Consider the following 23,557-nt stretch of genomic DNA (forward strand, 5'->3'; position numbering starts at 1 on the left):
GAACTATACACCGGTGCCTCACAGACATTTGAAAAGCTGGTGAAAAAATTATTTCTTCAGACACTTCCCGAAATTACTAACTTGACGTTAGGAGAATGTGAAAGTATGAAACATGAGCTTAGGCATAATCTATCCACTGAACTCGACAAAGCGGAAGATGAAAGAAAAACCAAAATCAAACTCTTCCAGGAGATGCTGGTGCAAGAAAAACAGGTACATGTTCCTAGTTTAGAATATTCGCACCGTTTTATGTTGTCCATGGGAAGTGTCAATCATTTACACAAGTGTCTAGCACCATCTAGTGTTTCTAGTGTTTACATTTGGATGTAATGCCAAAGCAGAAATTTACAATAATCACAGTTATTGATTGGTTACATACAGTTGAAACCGAAAGTTTACATACACTATATAAAAAGACACATATGAATGTTTTTCTCAATATCTGACATGAAATCAGAATAAACCTTTCCCGTTTTAGGTCAATTAGGATTACCATAATCATAATATATAATTACCTTGTAATGTCTTCACTTCCTGTTCCGTCCAGATGTGTCCGGATCCCAGAATTCCAACCGGCGGAAGTTCACCGACCGCCATATTGGGACACTCAATTGCCTCTTGCGCTGTACCACCGAAAGGAACACGACCACACACAAACACTGTATACGCCGTACGCACAACACACACACACACACACACACACACTGTATATGCCGTACGCACCACACACACACTGTATACACTGTACACAGCCTCTTGCACGGTACCACCAGCGGAACACCGTCGCGAACACACCACCGCCGGGATCAGCTGAATGATTCACTGACTTTGTACAGGAGGAGCGCATGTACAGTTTTAATGTGACCGCTGCTATCTGTCTGCACAAAGATGGTGGCGGTCTGATTTACTGCGCCTGCGCAAATTACGCCCAGGCGCAGTGAATCATTTGGCTGATCCCGGCGGCAGATGCGCGACGTTTCTACAGGCAGTGGAAGCCGGTCACATTAAAGGGGTTTTCCCACAAATAAAAGTTCAGTTTAAAAATTGTCTGTGTCTGACCGTGTACAGAGCATACCACATCTCCTGGGCAGGGGAGGAAGCAAAAGACAATACTGACATTACAGCAGGGGATCACAGAGGATTCATTTTGTGAGGTAAAACATTTCAGTGACTGTTTTTAAACAATATTTGCCTCACAAAATGTATCCTCTACGATCTCCTACTGTAAAGTCAGAATTGTCTTTTGCTTCCTCCCCTGCCCAGGAGTTGTGGTATGTTCTGTACACGGTCAAAGACAAGGGTGAGAGAGACAGGGCACAGGGGGAAGACAGCTCAAATGGGACACCACATGAGGGGAGAACAGCACGGAAAGGAGAGAGACAGCAGACAAGGGGGATAGCACATGGGGTAGACAGGTCAAAGAAGAGAGCACAGGGGGGAGAAGTCAGCACATGGGGAAAGAGAGTGGATAGGTGGATGAGCACATGGGGAGGAGAGATTCTCAACGCTGCAAAACCTGCCCCCATAGTGACATTATCGCCCTCCCGATGCGATAGCATCGGGGCCTTCATCCAGTTATTAATATTTGCCAGAATAATGAGAGAGAGAGTATGTTTTAAGGCATTTTTACTACTTACTATAGAAACACTTATAATGTAGATTCTAAAATACAGAGCCTTAAAGTTTTAAATTATATGTACACCGAAGAGGACACTTTAAATACTGACCAGGGTAAAGGGTAAAATCATATTTTTATTAGACAAACAATAAAAACGAGTACATATGGTAGGATATTAAAAAAACACAGATGAGACAATAAGGAGGAAAACTCAGACCAAAAAGTAATTTGTGTGACTAGGAACACAAAGTGGGTAAAGTAAGAGCAAATTTTATAGTAGGAATGGGAATAAGGCCGGCCGTTCTCATTACTGACTTTCACATAGACAGGCGCACTAGACTGGCAGAGCGCTCGATGTGGTCTATATTAGAAAGCTGCCGACTGACATGTCGGGTGGCTTTTCTCATGGAGAACAATGCGATCAGCAGTCCAAAATTGCCATCACTTCCGACCATCATTTGGTTGATGCTCCCATACACGTTAGAATGTGTTAGGCGTCGGATTTCTGTCGCTGCACATCGAGAATCCCGAGCCTTACTTCCTGCAGTCTCCCATTACTCTCCAGCCGCAGAGGAGCTTGCTCAGCAAACTCGTCAGTCCCGGCGCTCTGCCCAGACCAGCTCCGTGGGTTTGCTTTCTGCTGCCACCTCTGGCACAGCTATGGCAATGCATGCTGCTCAGCAGCGATTTTCTCCAGGGACTAAGTCCTCATGTCGGGCCACTGAGCATGCCCGTGGTGTGATCTCCCATTGGAGATCGAAGGTCACGTGCTCAGGTCCTGCTCGTGTTCGGATTGGCCCATTCGAGAAGCCAGGAGGGTCCCGGACACTCGCGGCTATAAAAGGTTTGCATGGCCGCTCAGCCATGCGCTAGGATAGCCAGTATTTTCTGACTATAAGGAGTGAGTGATGGATGCACGTATGAATGTCTCTGGTGACTGACTCATTATGAAACCTGTTGTGAGCTCATTTTCTCGTTCACCTTTGTTGTCCGTTGAACTCCCTCTGCTGGTGAAAGGAGGTGGTGAAACTGATTTGGATGGGAGAAACCTGTCACCTGAACAGGTGGATTGCGATTGGACATCCGGAATCTCTGAGTGGATATAAGGCAGCCGACGCCCTGTAGGTTTGCTGGTGATTTCTCTGCTCTGAGCGCTGGCCTCCAGTTCAGTTCCTGTCTTCTAAAGCTAAGTTTTGCTCTGTTATTGTTCCATGAGATTTTGTCTGATTTGCTTAGTTTTGTGTTCTGCCAGCCCCGGCTGGGCTCTGCTGAATTTCCATTTTTGTCCCTGATCGGTTAAATCTCTTTTGCTCTGTCTTCAGAATATATCGGAGTGCTGATATAGGGATTTTGAAGTCTAGTGACTTCAGGGCCGTTTTTCCTATCAGACGTGTTGGGACATTTTTGGTAGGGTTTTTGCGGATTGCAGCCAGCATCTTTTCTGTCCTTTTCTATCTAGTTAGTTGGGCCCCATCATTTGCTCTGTCTGTCTTTCTGTCTGTGTTTGTGTTTTCATCTGTTTTCACCGACAATACATGTTGGGGGCTGTCTATTGCTTTGGGGTCTGCTCTGGGGCAGTTTAGATTTCCCCTTTATTTCTTTAGGCTTATTTAGTTCTCCGGCTGTGAAGAGGCATCTAGGACCACTGTAGGAACGCTCCACGGCTACTGTTAGTTGTGGATAGGATCAGGGGTCTGCAATCCGATAGCTACCAACCTCTACGGTTTTCTGGACTTAGCTTGCATTTTTGTTTTTTTTCTCCCCCGGTGACTCATTCATAACAGAAACCCCTACCCATGGTACGCATGTGTTGTGCAGCCTAGCCCGCTAGCGCCCAGGCTTAGGCGTAGGTAGGATATTAGTCACTATCAGTGACTCGGCACGCCTCAGAGCAAGTGCTCCGCACTCCTTAGCCAGCGTCTATAGCGGCGTTCGTGGCAGCGACGCCGCGCGCTCAGTGGCCTAGAAGGACTCTAACCCCGTGCCTTGGGGTGGAGTTCTGTGGCTGTTTGCTGTGCGCTCTGTGGCCGGGGTCTGTGAGCTAAACATGCTCCGGCATTCACTTTCAAGCGGCTGTGCGGTTCTGTGAAGTAACAGAATCCGCTCCTGTTCACACTGGGTGACGTAACCCACGTGTGACTGTTTTCACGCCGCTCTTCGCTTCTGCCATTACCTAGCAGCAGTGTACCACCTCGCATGGTGGACCCCAGGCTGCGAACACACTCTCTACTATTTTATAATCTGGTGCGTTCCGCCAGCCCTAACAGAATGTCGGTCAAACTTGTCGATATTGGCAGGTTCGTCCACTTAAGCCTGAGTATGGCCAGCTTTACAGTGCACTGTACAGGTCCTGAATTGTGAGTTCCAAAATATAATTGATGCCTAAGACTAATTTGTTCATTTTTAAAGATTTTATCTTTAGGAGTGACATTTTGATCTTATTCTATGATCTATGCATAAGCGGTTTGCCAAATTTGCAACTTAGATTGCTCAAAAACTTACCAAAAAGTCCACACTGGGAATTTCTCTCCTGTGACGGGACAGAAGCATAGACACGACACCGTCTCTTTAAAGTGGAAACTTTACTCAAATGAGATGCTTGGCTTGTCAGCAGGATTTCACCCCCAAACTATTTATATGTGCATGTAGCGCTTTCAAAAAGCTGTCCAGCATTAATTTTACATGGCCAGTCGGTTCCTCCGTAACTGAGAAATCAGCGCTTGAATTGATATGCAAATGAGGCTGACAAACTATTTGTAGATCTAAAGCGTATGTTATTTCAGTTATATTCCCTGCCCAGCGCCACCTCCTTCTGCTTGACTGACGACTCCTTTGTCATGACTTGGTTTGAGGATTCTATCCGCTGACCTTTTGCTGCATGGTCAATTCCCCAGTCTGCTGAGCTATTGCTTTTTTTTCTTGCTTTTTTTGTCCAATTGCTGATGTTCCAATTTTCTTTGTTCCTCTGTTTTGAGTTTCTCTCTGTTTTCCATTTTCCGGTTTTTGTCTGCCCTATCACATTCTGGGTTGGGTTTGATATGTTCACCCTTCACTGCACTTCCTTGCTGGTTATACCTCTAGGTGGACTTGGGTTTAGGAGTTCCAGCCCTTCAGCTAAGGAATTTACCTTGCATGGTGAACACCAGATGAATTCCTGCAAAAAGTCTATGTTTTCCTTCCCAGTTCCTCTTCCCTCTTCCTTTAACCTCTTTTAGATTTGGAAAGGTATTCTTGTTCCCTTTACTTCCAGCTCTCTTTAGCTTTCCTTCTCTACCCTTTATGAACGTGTTTTAATTTTCTCACCCCGGGTTTTGTATTTTAATGCACACTTTCCTCTCTTCTTGGCAGTGTTTTGCTGCCTCCCCTCAGCAGGTACGAGAAACCCCTTGATCGTCTTTTAGGGAGCCAGGTCCAAGGTGGTGTTATTGAGGTGTGTGGCTAGGGTCTTTCTAGTCTGTATAGGGACCAGTTGGGTTTGGATGCGGTGTCTTTCTGTAGTAGGTATTCCCTTTTTACGTTACCCATGAGTGAATTTGTGTTACGTTCATAACATCCATTGCTTGAAGTCACACATCATAGAGGCTGTCAGCATAGCATAGAGCTGGAGTGACAGAGGCTTCAGATCTACAAATAGCTCTTCAGCTTCATTTGGATATCAATGTCTCTCACTATCTTTATGCAAACTTTTCACCATCCACATGCACATAGGTTTCACTTTATTTCTTATGGTACCATCACTAAACTCCTCACCCGTAGGCCGTGGTTCACATTATCGTATATTCTTTCTGTGAGAGAATCGGATTGATTATGTTAATGACACTCTGCTCCGTGTTTGAACAGAGTGTCAGCATGATCCGATTCTCTCTCTCTCTCTCAAAAATTGGAGCACAGGTCTGGAGAAGATGGAGATCTAAATTTCTCCATCTTCATGGTCCGAGTCTTCGGATCTCGGACTGTACTTGACTGACATCCGTGTGCAGTCAAATGTTTTGCAAGCACCCATTTGTATATGGGTGCATGTTGTCTGATTAGCAGATCCACTCTCAGCATGCTGCCATTTTTTCACACACCGATCTGCTGTGCCCCATAGAATAACATTAGTCTGAGTGCTATCTGATAAAACATTGGATAGCACTCACACAATGTATATGCTCATGTGTGCGAGAGCTTACTGGTTTCTTTTTGTTATCCTTTGGGCAGGATTTGGTTTCCTCCACCATGGACAATCACCGAAGCAATCTCTGTCCTTAACCTGGGTGGCACACCACATCAGATGTGTCCTTTTCCCGTCCACAATTTTTTTTTACAAAATTTTTATTTTTGTTGAAAGTTTTTCATATTTAACAGAAAGCAAAGACCAGAGAATTTAATATTACAGTATCAATGACAAGAATTTTGTTCAAAACTCAAGACGAGCAAAAAAAAATAACTCAATGAGTAATTGATTTATTATAGGAAAAACAATTTATGGGCTTTTAAGAGGCAGCGTAGATCCTACCCTGTCCATATGCTTTCTGCAACTGACCCAAAATGGAGTCATTAAGTGGAACCTGTCACCTTTCAAAATGCTATTTTCCTACAGCTATAGGGTTAATTTACTTGCTGCCTGGCCATTTTACTTAAAGTGCGACTACCTGGAGAAAATGAACTTCTTTTGTGCTGGGATCTGCCGTCTTTCAGTCATGCACAGAGCTGCTACAGTCACCGCTCACTGAAAGTACATCCCAGCAATTTCACTGACTCCTCGTATGCAGCAAATCTGTGCAAAACGAGCTGTCAATCAAAGGGCCGGGGCGTATAGTGTGAGCGGTGACTGAAGCCACTCTGGGCATGTCTCTATGTCTGAGAGCTGATGGCTGCTGGGAGGACATAAGTTAATTTTCTCCCTGTAGCTGACCTTTACGTTGGGCACTCAGGCAGCACTGTAATGCTGTTTACCTGCAAATTAACCCCATATTTGCAGATACGCAACATTTTCCGAGGTGATAGGCTCCCTTTAAATAACATCTGTTTTTTCCAGTAAGCTCAATGGTGGGAGAGGGAGCGGAAATCTCAGAAATCAAAAAGGTCAGTCTGTCTTGTTAGAGGGTTAGCAGCACAGTTATATTCAGTTGTCACTGCTCAACCACCAATGTACTGTATGTACTGTAGACAAGTATTACGCACAGAAAAAGTCACATTATTTGCATTTGAAGGTTAATATTCACCCTTCAGTATAATATTCTTTTTATAAAATAGTTAAAATTTATGTATTATTATTATTTATTATTATAGCACCATTTATTCCATGGCGCTTTACATGTGAGGAGGGGTATACATAATACATACAAGTACAGTAATCTTAAACAATACAAGTCACGACTGGTACAGGATGAGAGAGGACCCTGCCCGCGAGGGCTCACAATCTACAAAGGATGGGTGAGGATACAGTAGGCGAGGGTAGAGCTGGTCGTGCAGCGGTTTGGTGGATCGGTGGTTACTGCAGGTTGTAGGCTTGTCGGAAGAGGTAGGCCTTCAGGTTCTTTTTGAAGGTTTCCATGGTAGGCGAGAGTCTGATATGTTGTGGTAGAGAGTTCCAGAGTAGAGGGGATGCGCGGGAGAAATCTTGTATGCGATTGTGGGAAGAGGAGATAAGAGGGGAGTATAGAAGGAGATCTTGTCAGGATCGGAGGTTGCGTGCAGGTAAGTACCGGTAGACGAGGCCATAGATTGGAGGGGTGCGAAAGTGTTAGAGGGGAGGCCACAGAGCAGGAGGTTGCAGTAGTCAAGGCGGGAGATGATGAGGGCATGGACTAGGGTTTTTGCAGATTCTTGGTTGAGGAATGTACGGATCCGTGAAATATTTTTGAGTTGAAGTCGGCAGGAAGTGGAAAGGGCTTGGATATGTGGTTTGAGAGATCAGTGTCAAGGATAACCCCGAGGCAGCGAGCTTTAGGGACTGGAGAGAGTGGGCAGCCGTTTACTTTAATGGATAGGTCCGTTGGAGGGGTCGCATGCGATGGGGGAAAGATGATTAATTCTGTTTTGTCCATATTAAGTTTTAGAAATCTAGCGGAGAAGAATGAAATAGCAGACAGACATTGAGGGATTCTGTTTAGTAGGGAGGTGATATCTGGTCCAGAGATGTAGATCTGTGTGTCATCAGCATAGAGGTGATACTGAAAGCCATGAGATTCTATGAGCTGTCCGAGGCCGAAGGTGTAACTGGAGAAGAGCAGGGGCCCTAGGACTGAACCTTGCGGGTTAATTAAATTAAAAAATAATTAAAAGAGAGCTTGCTGACTACCTGCTGCCACCACTAGAGGGAGCTTTCTGCATACAGTGTTCGTATTGAATTCAATGTATAAGCAGTATGCACAAAGTTATGGAGGTCCCTCTAGTGGAGGCTGCAGCATATTACCTTTCAAACCAATATATATCTATGCAGCTGTATGAACCATGCTAAAAGGGGTTGAGCTCTATTTAGGCTTAGCCCCCATAGCCAAAGTCTATTCTTCTGGTTTGGGTCTGGTGTATCTGTAATGCTATTTTGTATTCATAAGCAATGATTTAATTGTGCCCTATTTATCGCCATCGTTGTCATCAACAGGTTGCTGTAGTAACGCGCAAAGCTTAATAAGAATAAATAAACCCGAAATCTCCTGAGATCTGGCTGTATGATAACCCGGGAATCATTCCTGCCACAAACAAATTGACATTTCCTTTGTTAATTTGTTCATTCATTTATATTCGTCAGGGGTGATTTGTTTTCCCGTTTGTGTTCTTGCTAAGAAGCGGATGACATTAATTCTCAGGTAGCGCCGGGCATCACTGAGATGACAGGTGTTGCTAAGTAGAGAGATCCAGACGCCATGTCTAATTAATGTGATTGTCGAGAGAGACGTAATTAATCCTGTCACTTAGTCTGCACAGTATTAGCGCTGACTTGACCTATGACCAAATATGAATGTTAATGTTAAGTATGGGGTCTTAATACTGGAGAAGTTACATTTACTGTTTGATGTTACATGGTGTAAAAAACAAAACTCGGCTAACACTCTTACCAGGGATATGGAGATTCTTGTGCAGAACCATATTTGACCATGATATTAGGTAGGCGATTGAGAGGTATTCCCATCTTGTACGCTAATTGCACATCGCTAATGGGTCGCCCCATCCAGGGCTGTGGGGTACTCGGTACCGGGCCGGTGTCAGTGGGATGTGTCACAGCAGCAGTGACCCGGTCCGTGGCCCTGGGCGCCCAAGCAATGGGGAAATGTAATGAATGGTGTAATGGAATAGTTCGTGACGCCACCTGTGGTGTTTGGCAAGCAAGATGTTAAGCCAACGCTGCGTGCAGATCCTCTGGGGCTCATGGTGTGTTGCAGCATAGATGGTGTAGCTCCCCACAGGTGAAGCTGTAACCCCCAGGGCAGTGGATAGGCGCAGGCGGTGTGAGGAATGTTGGTACCCAGATGTAGCAGAGCTGACGGTGTTGGCGCACAAAGGAATGGAAGACACCAGGGCTTGCAGTTCCAAAGCTTTACTCACAGTTCGTGGTACACACTGGTGCCCGCCTCCGTGCCGAGTCCTCCGGGGCAGAGACTCAATCAACCTCCTGGGCAAGTCAGGCTTCTCCTCTCCAACACTCTGCCAACATGTACCTTTCCTGAACGACTTTTCTATTGCGCCTTTTAGTGTGAAGAGCTCCAATACCGTGGTACTTTGAAGTTCCTCCTGTCAGATGCTCCTAACAACTCTACTTGTATGACAGACAGCTGTAGCCTCTCTCGGGGACTCCTTTCTCCAGAGTCCTGGCTCTCTATTCAGTTGTTGTTGTGCCCCAAGTCTTGGATGGGAGTAGTGCATTTACAGCCAACTACTCCACCGGTGTCTGCTGCAGAACCATAAGTGTCCATACAACCTCGGGGACCGGGCCCCGGCCTTGCGCTGAGAACCTATAGGCAGGGTTCCTCTTACAACCCACAACTCTCCTCTGTTCTCCTACTCCTTTGTTCTGCGCTGTTCCTTCTCTCTCTTATGGAAGCTTAGGTTGCAGTTCTACGTCTTTCTCCTTCTGTTCCTTTCCCGTTCCAGCTGGCTCAGGTCACTGAAGCAGCTGCAGCACTCCTTCCTCCATCCCTTCTTCCAGGGATCCGTCCTCAGTCTCTCCGGACTGACTGACCCTCTAGACTAACCTCCCGACAGATCTGAAATTCTAAACTTTCCCACACTTTTTTTATCTAACTCCACCCACCTCCCAGCACATCTCGTGTTACGAAGCAAGGGCCCACAAAAGGTGCTCTGCTACCCTCTAAGCATGAAGCCGCAATCTGGTCCATTGCTGAACTATCCTGTGTGTGGGTGCAGGTGTTGGAGTGTGGAAAGGAGCCCCCTACTTACCTAGGTGGTGGGGAACCACACCTTAGGAGAAGGTGCAGTACCTCTGTGGCACCTGAGCCTCAGGGGCGCCACATACCCCCCCCCCGTTAAACACAACACGTCCGCAGGCTGCAAGGTAACAAAGTTGACAGCAAAGAAACATGCAAAAATTTTGTAATGCATAACAAACTTTTCTTATACTAATCTTCCTAGTATAGGAGGTAATCATCTTGAACGTTACTAACAATTCTAAGTGCAATTTTTACACATTTATTTTCCTACTTTCACTGGCTCTTCTAGACGCAAGACGCTGACCGCAATTACCTAGTCCGTCACCTGTCTACTTTCAATTCTTTATTCACATCACTCATCTCTAGATCAGACATTCCTAATTCTTCTATAAAAGCCATTTCTCAGTTACTAATACTCTTATAAAACACATTATCAAATACTTCACAGTAAAACATTCAACAATTATTCTTGTAAGTGCTGGACACCGCTCCCAGCCGGGATTTCTTGCAGTGTCCTTTGAGGTAGACATCATCTTCGAAAAGTGTCCATGCAAAAACATTATCTTCGCAAAGTGTCTCTATATGTAAAACCAAGAGAAGGCACCTAAAGAGGTGCAACTATTTACAATAAAAGTTTTTGGATCACTCCCAGTTCATGATCGCTAGTTCAAAATTGAAGAACGCTGCCAATCAAAACAGGGCAACTAAAGGTAACTAAATGGGTAACGAGATTTGAAAGTTTTTACTTGTGTTCCCCTCCTGGGGTTCTGGAAGCCGAACTGTAACTGCTACCAGACGTGGTATCTTCGTCCTGCTGACTACTTGCTAGCCGCATATACTCTGCCTCCCACAGGGTGAGATTGGGACTGGTCGGGGTAATGGAAAGGGCCATTGAAACGTCTACTGCCTGCGGGGATGGCATATCTGCTATCTCCGATGGCGCTTCTGCGGCTGTTGGGGACTCAGCTCAGCTTCCTTTCCCGTTCCAGCTGGCTCAGGTCACTGAAGCAGCTGCAGCAATCCTTCCTCCATCCCTTCTTCCAGGGAACCGTCCTCAGTCTCTCCGGACTGACTGACCCTCTAGACTAACCTCCCGACAGATCTGAAATTCTAAACTTTCCCACACTTTTTTATCTAACTCCACCCACCTCCCAGCACATCTCGTGTTACGAAGCAAGGACCCACGAAAGGTGCTCTGCTACCCTCTAAGCATGAAGCCGCAAACTGGTCCATTGCTGAACTATCCTGTGTGTGGGTGCAGGTGTTGGAGTGTGGAAAGGAGCCCCCTACTTACCTAGGTGGTGGAGCACCACACCTTAGGAGATGGTGCAGTACCTCTGTGGCGACTGAGCCTCAGGGGCACCACACTAAGATATGCTAGGATGGGGATTTTCGCCCCCCATAGATCGTGAGATCTAAGGGGCTAGATACAGTACCCTGAACAGCCAGGTATCATGTAACATCACTGTGCAAGGACAACTGAGAATGTGATGATATCGTAAATGGTGATGTGACTCCTTCACTCAGTCGGGGTTCCACAGATTGGACCTCTACTGATTATAAACCCATTTTACTTCTTTAACATCCAGCAGTCAGGCAGGAGAGCAGCCTCGTGAGGAAGACTGTAATTCACAACAAATCTGCCACAGCAATAGCCGAGATCAGAGATACTTCCAATCCAGGATGTTTAATCCGTTTAGCACTGATTGCATTGCTTTCAGATTGATATGGATGTAAGTGACAGCTGCTTTTCTATGGCAATGGCAATGATCAGAGACTATTCCGATCTAAGTCATCTAGTTCCATCTAGTTTCATCTAATTCCCTTAACCTTCTGGCTATTACAGAAACCTGGATCCAGCATTCAGACACCACCGCTGCTGCCGCTCTCTCGTTTGGTGGGCTGAAATTTTCACATACCCCCAGACCTGAGAACAGACAGGGTGGAGGTGTTGGTTTGCTGCTTTCATCACAATGTGCTTTCCAGGTCATCCCCCCGGTTCCCTCACTTACATTTCCTTCCTTTGAAGTACATGCCGTCAGACTCTTTAAGCCTTTCTCCTTACGAGTGGCGGTTGTTTATCGCCCTCCAGGCTCCTGCCGCCAGTTTCTAGACCACTTCACCACCTGGCTTACTCACTTTCTATCCTGTGACATCCCCACACTCATCATGGGAGACTTTAACATCCCCATCAATGATCCGCTCTCCCAGTCTGCCTCTCATCTTCTTTCTCTAACTTCTTCATTCGGCCTCTCACAGTTTACTAATTCTCCTACACATGAGGACGGGAATACTCTGGACCTGGTTTTCTCCCGTCCCGGCTCGCTGCACGACTTTACTAACTCGCCTCTCCCGCTCTCGGACCACAACCTTCTTTCCTTCTCTGTCAAGAATTGTCTCCTCACCCTGGACACCCCCACTTACCACACTTATCGGAATACACGTACCATTAATACCCAACAGCTTAGGGACAATCTCCACACATCTTTAGCCCCCATCTCCACCCTCTCCTGTCCAGACATAGCATTGTCACACTTCAATAATACACTGAAGAATGCCCTAGATGAAGCAGCACCTTCTATACGCAGAAAGACCCGACACAGACAACGGCAGCCCTGGCACACAACGCAAACACGCTTTCTTCAGTGCTGCTCGAGGTGTGCAGAGCGGCAGTGGAGAAAATCTCTCTTAGCAGAAGACTTCATCCACTATAAGTTCATGCTCAAAACCTATAACTCTGCCCTTCATCTGGCCAAACAATCCTACTTCACCACCCTCATCACCTCACTATCCAACAACCCAAGACGACTTTTTGAAACCTTAAACTCCCTCCTGAAACCTAAAGTACAGGCCCCCATCACCAACCTCAGCGGTGAGGATCTGGCCACTTATTTCCTAGAAAAAATCAACCACATACATCAGGATATCTCAGCCCTATCTCCTCAGTGCCTGGATCCCCTTCCCTGCCGCACCTCAAGCTCACTAGACATCTTTGAGCCTGTTTCAGAAGAAGAAGTTTCCAAGCTCCTCGCTTCTGCTCGGCCTACAACCTGCAACAGTGACCCTATTCCTTCACAGCTCCTGCAGTCTCTCTCACCAGTGGTCACCACTCACCTGACTAAAATATTTAACCTCTCTCTTTCTTCAGGTATATTTCCCTCCTCATTTAAACATGCCATCATAACCCCTTTACTTAAAAAGCCATCCCTGGACCAGAACTGCACTGCTAACTACAGACCTGTCTCTAACCTTCCCTTCATCTCTAAACTCCTGGAACGCCTGGTCCACTCCCGTCTAATCCGCTATCTCTCGGATAACTCTCTTCTCGACCCCTTACAATCTGGTTTCCGCTCTTTACACTCTACTGAAACTGCCCTCACTAAAGTCTCTAATGATTTAATAACAGCTAAATCGAAAGGTCATTGCTCCCTGCTGATTCTACTGGATCTCTCTGCCGCATTTGACACTGTGGATCACCAGCTCCTCCTCACTATGCTCCGCTCTATAGGCCTCAAGGACACAGCCCTCTCCTGGTTCTCCTCCTACCTCTCTGACCGCTCCTTCACTGTATCTTTTTCCGGCTCCTCTTCCTCTTCTCGTCCCCTTACTATCGGGGTCCCGCAGGGCTCAGTCCTAGGCCCCCTCCTCTTCTCTTTATACACTGCCCCTATTGGACAAACAATCAGCAGATTTGGGTTCCAGTATCATTTCTATGCTGATGACACCCAATTATACACTTCTTCCCCTGACATCACCCCTACCCTAATTCAAAATACCAAGGATTGTCTGTCTGCTGTCTCTAGCATCATGTCCTCCCTCTATCTGAAACTAAATCTCTCTAAAACTGAACTTCTTGTGTTTCTCCCCTCTACTAACCTCACTCTACCTAACATCGAAATAACCCTGGAGGGTTCAACCATAACTCCCAAGCAGCATGCCCGCTGTCTTGGGGTCATATTCGACACTGAACTTTCCTTTACTCCGTACATCCGATCACTCAGTCGCTCTTGTCACCTGCATCTTAAAAACATCTCCAGAATCCGACCTTTTCTCACCTTTGAAACTGCTAAGACTCTTACTGTCGCTCTTATTCATTCTCGTCTGGACTACTGCAACTCTCTTCTGATCGGTCTCCCTCTTACCAAACTTTCTCCTCTCCAATCCATCTTGAATGCGGCAGCCAGGGTCATATTTCTGTCCAGCCGCTTCACCGATGCCTCCATCTTGTGCCAGTCATTACACTGGCTACCTATTCGCTACAGGGTCCAGTATAAACTCATCTCTCTCACCCACAAAGCTCTCCACTGTTCTGCACCGCCTTATATCTCCTCTCTCGTCTCTGTCTATCGCCCTACACGTGCCCTCCGTTCTACAAATGACCTAAGACTAACATCCCCCGTAATCCGAACCTCGCACCTCCGTCTCCAAGACTTCTCTCGTGCTGCTCCAGCTCTCTGGAATGCACTTCCCCAGACGATCAGACTGATACCTAGCCCTGACCTATTCAAGCGCGCTTTGAAAACCCATCTCTTCAAACAAGCCTACCACATCAACTACTCAGCAAGCTAACTTTGCCCTGTTCCCTCCTTCCAAATATTATTCTGAATCTGCACCCTACTATTCATCTGTCTCCACACCCTTCATGCACATGATAACTGCATTTGATACTTGTCTATTGCACTTAAACACACGGGCTGATGACCGGATCATGCAGCTTTATATGAAAATCCCTATTATAATTGCCAGACCTGAAATAACAAGCATTTCTCACCTACTGTGTCCCCCCATTTCCTTGTAGATTGTAAGCTTGCGAGCAGGGACCTCACTCCTAATGTCACTGTTTGAATTGTCTTAACTTGTATTGAATTTATTGTCTGTACATGTCCCCGCTTAATTGTAAAGTGCTGCGGAATATGTTGGCGCTATATAAATAAAAATTATTATTATTATAAAAATTATTATCTAGTTGTCTCTTTTGGAACAAAATTGTCGCCTTGCTATTCTATTTTCTACAGTCATCACTTGCACTATGATAATCCACAAGAAGATAAGACTTGGCACTCAACTTAATACAGGAATCCGGTTGGTATTTTATTGCAGTCAGTCAAAACAGGAGCGATCTGACTTGCGGTGGACGCCGCGTTTGTGTAGGAGCGACTTGAAAACTACCTTAGTTTAACTCATCTCTATTGGACAGATTTAACCCATTGATGACCTTCTAATTATAAAGGCTTTACCTGCATCTCTTTTGGGCCTATACAACCCATTCAGGTCCTCCTTAATACACAGGCACGTATAGCCTTACATCACTTCTTCATCCAAGCTGTCGGACTGATGAAGGTCCAAGTGGGACCGAAAAGTCTCCTGTTGTTTTGAGTCTTATGATACTATATCTTGGGCCTGGGAACCTACTTATGCACCATCACAGTTGTGCTACGATATATTTCTTATCAGGCAACAAGAAGAAACATTAACCCTTAAGGCACTGTCAGAGAGCCATATAAATCAGATCGAGATTGGAACGCAGTGCTCGAACTGGTTGGCGACTCTCCTGATCCGAGCATGACAGCTGCATAGAAATACATGAGGCTGTTACACTCCGGTGGGGAGAGCCGCCAACCAGTCTGAGCACTGTGTTCCGATATGCGTCTGATTTATACGGCTGTCTGACTGCGCCCTACAAACCCAGCTGGGTGCTCTGTGCATACCTGTAATCCTAACTACCTTGGGAGGCTTGGGCTGTTGGATCACTTGAGCTTGTCAGTTCTGGTCCATTCTGTGCTATGTGGATCAGGTGTTTACTTTGTCGTCTTTATCAACATGGTGACTCTGAGCCAGCTGCTGGGAGACACTAAGTTGATGGAGGAGGTGTGTCCCTATCCCATGAAAAAAAGAGCAAATCATACCCAGTCAGAGGTCTCTTATACAGTCAAATCAAATCTCATGCTTTGCACTGAAAAGGGGCAACACCCTGAAACACTTGTCTGCCAATTGAGATTCAGATTTGGCTTTTATCCTAAGTCATATGGCAAGTCTCATTAAAGGGTCGATATTGACTTTTAAGGCCTTTCTCACATTTCAGTTTTTTCTGTCAGTCTATATCCGCCAAAATAGCGGAAAACAGATCCGCAGGCGGACTGACAGAAACGGGGGTCAGCGAATCGGCGGATGTACGGATCCGCCGATGTTAAAAATTTAAAGGAACCGCGCCTGGGGAAAAAAAAAAAAAAATTAATACCGGCGGATGTAGTGGTATCCGGAAGAGAGCGGGCATCTGCGGTGAGCGATCATCTCACGGGATGTGGGTGAGCAGCGATCGCGCAATGTGAGAGGAGATCGCACGATGTGAGACGTGGAAGATCGCGCGATGAGAGAGGAGATCGCGCGATGTGAGACGTGGAAGATCGTGAGACGTGGAAGATGGGGCTGGAGATCCGGTGAGAAATGGAGGAGAGAGAGAGAGAATTTTCATCCAGCAGCGAGACTTGATTCAGGGTTAAAAGGGGAAAATGCGGATCCGGACAGCAAAAAAAGTTGCATGGTCCATTCGGTGATCTCAGCGGACGCCAAAATTTTGGCGGATCCGCACAAATACGGACGCAACGGACGATCATCAGTCAAAATCCGCCGATAATGCAAGTCAATGGGGAAAAAAGTGGATCCACCAATAAAAATGGCGGATCCGTTTTTTTTGGCAAATCGGCGGATCTTGACTGATTGTGAAAAACTGAAGTGTGAAGATTGCTACTTCAAATAGGTGGCGCTAGAGTTCAAGTCTTCATCCTCTCTGAAATCGTAAGACTATGGACATGTATAATGTACTGTATGTAGAGGTAACATATTCCTCAAACAGTATAGCAGACTGAATAAGAGCGTAAAATTGAAGGATGCACCGCCACCAGGCAATAACCGTGCATCAAACACTTTCCATTTTGATCCCTGACTCTATTCATTCATCCTTTACATAGACCCTTGTAATATGGCACATTTCACCGTCGTTGGTTATGATAATATCTCCCAATCTATGATTTGCATCTTAATAATATCATGAAGAAAAAGCAATTACCTGGGCAATATTACAGTTAACCGCCTAAAATGGAAAAGTTTTGCATAATCTGCCGCATTGCAAATAGACTTCTGCCGACAGGTCCCACATTGTGTAGCGTAAAGATGTATTTTATTCAGGAGATGAATGATGCATCAGGATGTGATGTGGCTGGTCAGGCGCACATTATAGCACCGCACATGGAATACCAAAATCTTTTCTTTATTTTCCTGGAATCTCTCTAAGTAACCAGTTGTTGATCTTGCAGTTCCACAGCATTGGCTTTTTTCTTATGTTTTCATAGTCCCTACACTCCTGTCTGCTGAATTTTTACTTGACATTATATGTTGGGCAATATATGGTAAGGTGATTGAAATCTCGCTGTGAAGTGCAGAAAATAATTGGCAAAGCTTTTCAGAATAATGTGGCAAATAAAACAATAAAATGGAAAAAGAAAATACGCATTTTTAAAAAATAAAAGTACAACAGTAAAATAAATAAAATAATAACAATATCACATTTTATTCCACAATACATTTAAAATTCATAGTTCAATGTGACATAAAAGAAACCTTCACCTTTCTGGTACAATTATTTTCTTTGTGAAATATGTTTTTTATCACGGTGGAGCAGCAGTTTTTTGTTTTTTTTATACTTATTTTTTTTCTTGTTTTGTCTTTATTTTTATTTATTGCACACATTGTGTCCCCCATAACGTCATATAAGACATTTAATGTTGAAATATAAATATTTAAATATACCGTATTTTTCGGACTATAAGACGCATCGGACCATAAGACGCACCCCAAATTTTCAGAAGGAAAATAGGGGAAAAAAAGTGTCAAATGAGGTCCGTCTTACAGTCCGAATTCAGCTTACCATCTGAAAAATCGGCGCTTGCGCAGTGTCGATCGAGGAGCCGCCCATGCCATAACTGTTTGTTTTTGTTTTTTTTTATTTTAACCTAGTAGCAAGCCACAAAGTATAACTTGTATTTTTGATTCTATAATTGTAGTTGTGGACAAAGGAGCAAGTTCAATCATCTGCACTAGACAAATACGTCTGTGAGACACAGCAGCAGATCATTCAAGGGGTCCTAATCCGACTAAGTGGTCTCAGCGAGGAGTAAGTGAATAGAAATCGTATTATATCATAGCACCTGCAATTTTTTTATGCTTTCTATAAAGCTGCTTAATTATTTTGTATTTCTGCATTTTTTTTTTTCTAATTTTACTTAACTTTTTTAATGTTTTAGGACATGTTGGATCTCAATAATGCTTATATCCCATTCCCCTTCACATAAAACTATCAGAATCCATGATCAGTCCCCATAGACTTGCCTCGCTAGACTGTCTGTACATTGCTATGGTGCTCATGCAGGAGATGACCAACACTGGTGAGATGAGAGGTTCTGACAATTTTTTTTTAGTAATTGTTGGAGGTCTCATGATACCCCTTATCACTTAAAAGGGTTACTCAGCCCCCTGTAAATTATTGTTACTACATTCTGCAACTTACTAATATAGTTGCAACTTGAAAGGTTCCCCTATGTTCAATTACGAGGTTCTGGATCCTCTCCCTATTTTTGTCCCAAACCGGACAGCATTTCTTGTGTTGGCTTGTGGCAGGAGCTGTGTATTGAGGCGGGTGCTGACGTCTGCTCATTTCGCGAGCTAAGCCAGTCCCTTTCTCCATCACAGCCAATGAAAAGATAGCAAAGGACTGGCATGGCTACTGAAATGAGCAGTGAGCCAACCCCCTTCACATACCGCCCAGACTATGCGCCATCATAGGAAATTTCTAATTTGGACGTAGCCCAAAAAATGCAGTTGTTGGGACAGAAGCTTATAGATGAAGATCAGGGCACCTTTCAGAATGGAACCATATTGGTGAGTTGCATAATTTAATGATTTGAACCTTCTAACAACATTTTTGGGACTGATCAGCATCTTTATTAAAGCTTTGTGCACCCAACCACATAAGAGATCTATATAGCTTCCGGTATGTATGGAGGCAAAGTACCCCAATGATACCAGTCTATTGACCCTAGCTGTACCTTTGTATACCATATTTTATATATCTCGTTTTTAGGCTTTGTTCACACGTCTGTTCAGCCATTCCTTTCCAGGAATAGATAGACGGAATAAGTGACCAATTACTTATGCAAATACAAGAAGAGAAGCCCCATTAATTATCAAAGGGTATGTCTGTTGACCATTTTTTTTAGAAATGAAGAAAATGTTCTGCATGCAGGACTTTTTTCCATTCTAAAATAAAAAAAATAGATACCAAATGGACCCCATGATAATCAATAGGACCCCTCTGCTTCTTTTCGCATAAATGATGCAACAGATTACATATTCCATCGCTCATTTCCTAAAAGGAATGTCCTAACAAATGTGTCCAGAGCCTTACTGGAAAATGGTAGCATGCTCCATAGGGTGCTAAATTGTAAAAGTATTCTTCTATTGAAGGATTGTACCCAACCAGTCTCACCAAACAAATGTGGCCCCATGTAGACTAAAAGGAATACTCTAGTGTATCGTGAGGTTAGGAGGACCATAGACATCAGCCAAAAACATCCAGCATAGTCCATTGTCGTTGGATATTGGGACATTTATGTAGTTGATTTCTCTGATTGATAAAAGAAACCTTCTCGGTGTGGGATCTTGAGCAATTCTCACTTTTATGTTCTTTCAGTTCTAATAAATTTGCACTTCAAAGACATAAGTTCTTGCTTAGATCCCTCTTGCGCACAATCACTCTGCGGAATATGGCCATGGCGACCTTGACCCAAATGAGGATGTCTAGGAAGATCGTCATTGTCCAGGAGTTGAAAGAACAGCATTCTCTGGAGAAATGCAAATGGCGTTTGCAGGATGAAGAACAGTGGCATACTCAGAAAGATATGGTAATTGCAGAGATTACATGCAATGCCTGTGTTTTATGTCCTGACATATATGCAGATAGCGGCAACATCCAGAATGTAACAAACATCTGCAATAAAATGAAATACTGCAGTTCTGATTTAAAAGGTTTTTCCACAAACAAAATACATTTTAATTACATATCTTAGAATATTTATAAATTCTGCAATTAGATGTGTTAAAGAAATGTTTCTGTACTGAAATAATGTGCCCATGCTATGTACTGTATAATGGCTGTGTCCATCCATGCATAGCTGCTCTAGTTCATTCTCAACACATACCACAACTCATGGGTGAGGAAGAAGCATAAGTCACTTATGATAAGTGAGTATACAGACCCGACATAGCAGGGGCTTGTAGCTGCTGTGTTTTGAAATAACAGTTTTTTCTGCCTGTTTTATCACAGGAGTGAGTTTTTCTGCCACGTCACCAGTCCTGCGAGCTTATCATAAATCAAGTCAGCGACATATGAGCTCAGCGGCCACTAGAGCTAATACCTCATTGACTTGGTTTATGATGAGTTCAGAGGGCTGTTGATGTGGCAGAAATACTCGCTCCTGTGATAAAACAGGCAGGTAATTGTGTTGTCTCAGGTAGCTGCAGCTGTGAGCACCTGTTGTGTCGAGTCTGTATACCCATTTATCATAAGTACTGACCATGAACCGGAGCAGCTCTGCATGGTCGGACACAGCAAGTAACAAAGTACGTAGCAGAGGCAAATTTATAAGATTATCTCAGCACATCCAATTGTGGAACTTATTATTATTCCAAGATCTATTAATTAAAATACACTTTGTTGGTGGGACAACCCTTTTAAGCACAGGGAACTGAAACTAGGTACAGGGGGAAGAGTCTGCCTCCTGTGAATTCCCGACACTCAGCTCAGCTTGATTGACAGATCCCTTCCTACATTGCCAGATCTGCCCAGTGCATCTCAATGTAAAGGAACTGGCAATCCAATATCCTATGTATGGAGCTGTGCCACTTCCATTGTGTTATAGCGTGATTGATGGTGGTTCTGTTCCCACTATCACCAATCTGATAGCTTTTACTAAGGATAGGTATTGAATATTAATGTCCCGATAATAACCCCTGAAGATAGCACAGTAGGCTACAAGGGAGTTTAACATCTTTAACATGACTTATCTGATGGGATTGTATGGGTATATGGTAGCAATTCTCCATTTACTGCAATATACAGTATATAGTACATGCTTGAATCTCTTAACTAGGAAGCTCACATCATAGAAGAAGAAATCAAACTTGAAGAAGAGACCTGGCAAGCACGCAATGATTTTCAGCAGCAGCTGCTTCTAGATTTGACAGATGCAGAAAATGGCATCCGGCTGCACATGGAGCGAACAATTGGGCAAATGCTCATACACCATGCACAGCAAGAAGCGGCAAAGACCATGATGGAAGATAACAGCGAGTTTAAGGTATGAGTGATGTCCGTGCTCTCCTGCCTCCGGAAAATGTCACATCTCAATCTCAGTTCCTATACTTTCTGTCTGCCACTCTCCCATTTGTACTCACGTTGAGGTGTCCGATATTGGAGGAAGACTGTTTCCAAATAAACACGTAGTGAGTGCACCCTCCAGAAATGAAGCCATGCTGTAATACCAGGACAGCCCAGGGACACTTTTTTTGGAAGACTTATTGTCCAGCAGTCCCTTAGGGTCCCGTTACATTTAGCGATGCACCAGTGATCCCGACAATGATACGACCCGGTCAGGATCGCTGGTGCATCGCTAAATGGTTGCTAGTGAGCTGCCAAACAGGCAGATCTCACCAGCGACGCAGCAGCGATAAGCGATCCGTCGGCGGTCGCTGTTACCTTTCACACCGCAGCGATGATGACGACTTCCGCCTGTGTCCATGCGTCGCTAGTTGGCGCCAGCAGAACGCCAACGAGGAAAAAATGGCCCAGGACATTCGAGCGCGATCAGCGATATCGCAGGTACGTGGCACACAAAGCGAGATTGCTAGCGATCTCATTATGTGTAAAAGGCCCTTTAGTGATTCGGATTAGTAGGGGGTCAGATGTCCGAGGTCAGATGCCACCACTTATTAGGACAGGAACATTCTTGGCAGATTTGCTGCAGAAAATTTTGCAACGGCATAATTATGCATTCCTCGTAAAAATTTGGATCTCTGAAAGGGCTTTCAACCTGAATGACATTGGAGTTCCAAATACAAGCAAGAATATTATCTCAGTCTATTCAGACCTTCCATAGCATTCAATAGAAAGACGGCACATGCGGCACCACCTCTTTAACCTCAAGTGGTCAGACACTGGATGGAATGGGGGGGATCAGAAACCCCCACTTTACTGACACTTTCGAATCCCAGAGGTGAAGCCCCCTATCATAATGACATATATGACACTAACCGATAGATAAACCATATATATCTCTCATGAGACACCCCCTTTTAAGGGTTTATAAGACTAGAAGAAATGGTCGATTTGGTTTCCCATAATCGGTGCCGCCACTCTCATCTATTTGCTGTTTCTCATATTGGAGATGAGACACATTTACTTAAATGAGGCTTAGATGCAATTCCAGACTTGGCCATAGACAGAAGTGGCGCTGTTCTAAGGAAAATGGTCTGAATTTTTTTTTTTTGTTTTAATATTGATCCCTTTTATTCCATGTATGTTTGGAATTTAACTCAAAACATCAGTGCAGAAAATACGTCATGATGCAGGACTGTGACATGTGTGTCAACATACAACACAATATTCCAGATGTCAGCAACCCAGTAAATTGTGGACATTAATAGTTGTACGGTGTCCAGATGGTGTGGCGGTTTTTATTTTTCGCATGGACAAAATGAAATTCAGTTTTGCTTCTGTGGATGGAATTGTACCTGAATTTTCTGCTTCACTTCTCACTTGATACAAGCACGTGTTTCAGCCCTCATTTTCCTTTATGTTGTTGATCGTCAGGAACGACTGGTGGAAGCCGCAGCGGAGAGCGTGTACGTCACAAGCAGCAGCCTCAGCAGGGTAGTCCAAGGCTACAATCAAAGTACAGAGCAAATCCTGAAGGATCATGACAAAGAGAAGAGTAGACAGCTGAAGATAATAAAAGGTGATCTCAACATCTCCACTCCTAAAGAGGACGTGTCATTAGAAAATATCATATGTTTTGATGATAAATGTACTTAATTAAAATTTAATTTAATAAAAGTTTACATTTTTTTTCTATATCACAATCTGTATTAAAAAAGGCTAGAAATCTTGCAATTTTTCACACTGGACACTGAGGCTATTTTAGAATCATATTTCCTGTCTCATTATCATCACACTCAGGATTACAATGACTGGTAATAATTCTATAGAACAGCTGATAACACAAGATACACTAATCACAATAGGCAATGTCACAGCTCACCTCCTCCCCCTCCCTCCCTTCACATTAACCTTTGCGAACGCTCATTAGATGCTTCAAAACAAAACATAGAATCTAAGTCAGTCTATTGCTACTAATGTTCATGTAACTTTCCTTAAAAAATAGGATGTGCATGTATAGCCCCAGTGTGAAAATTGCAAGATTTCTATTTTTGTTTCATAATATAGATTGTGATATGA

At 44.2% G+C, this 23,557-nt stretch overlaps 1 protein-coding gene across 1 annotated transcript in view; it reads left to right on the top strand.

Annotated features, from left to right (window-relative positions):
- Positions 1-23,557, top strand: part of EVC (EvC ciliary complex subunit 1) — a 142,118-nt gene that overhangs the window by 108,726 nt on the left and 9,835 nt on the right. Inside the window, exons 12-16 of the mRNA XM_073574501.1 lie at positions 1-213; positions 18,051-18,160; positions 19,736-19,946; positions 21,195-21,401; positions 22,913-23,057. Coding sequence (XP_073430602.1) covers positions 1-213; positions 18,051-18,160; positions 19,736-19,946; positions 21,195-21,401; positions 22,913-23,057 — 886 coding nt within the window. The remainder of the gene's footprint in view (positions 214-18,050; positions 18,161-19,735; positions 19,947-21,194; positions 21,402-22,912; positions 23,058-23,557) is intronic.

This window comes from Dendrobates tinctorius, unplaced genomic scaffold (assembly GCF_039654945.1).
Source record: "Dendrobates tinctorius isolate UK_male_01 unplaced genomic scaffold, ASM3965494v1 ptg000039l, whole genome shotgun sequence".
NCBI classification, from domain to species: Eukaryota; Metazoa; Chordata; class Amphibia; order Anura; family Dendrobatidae; genus Dendrobates; species Dendrobates tinctorius.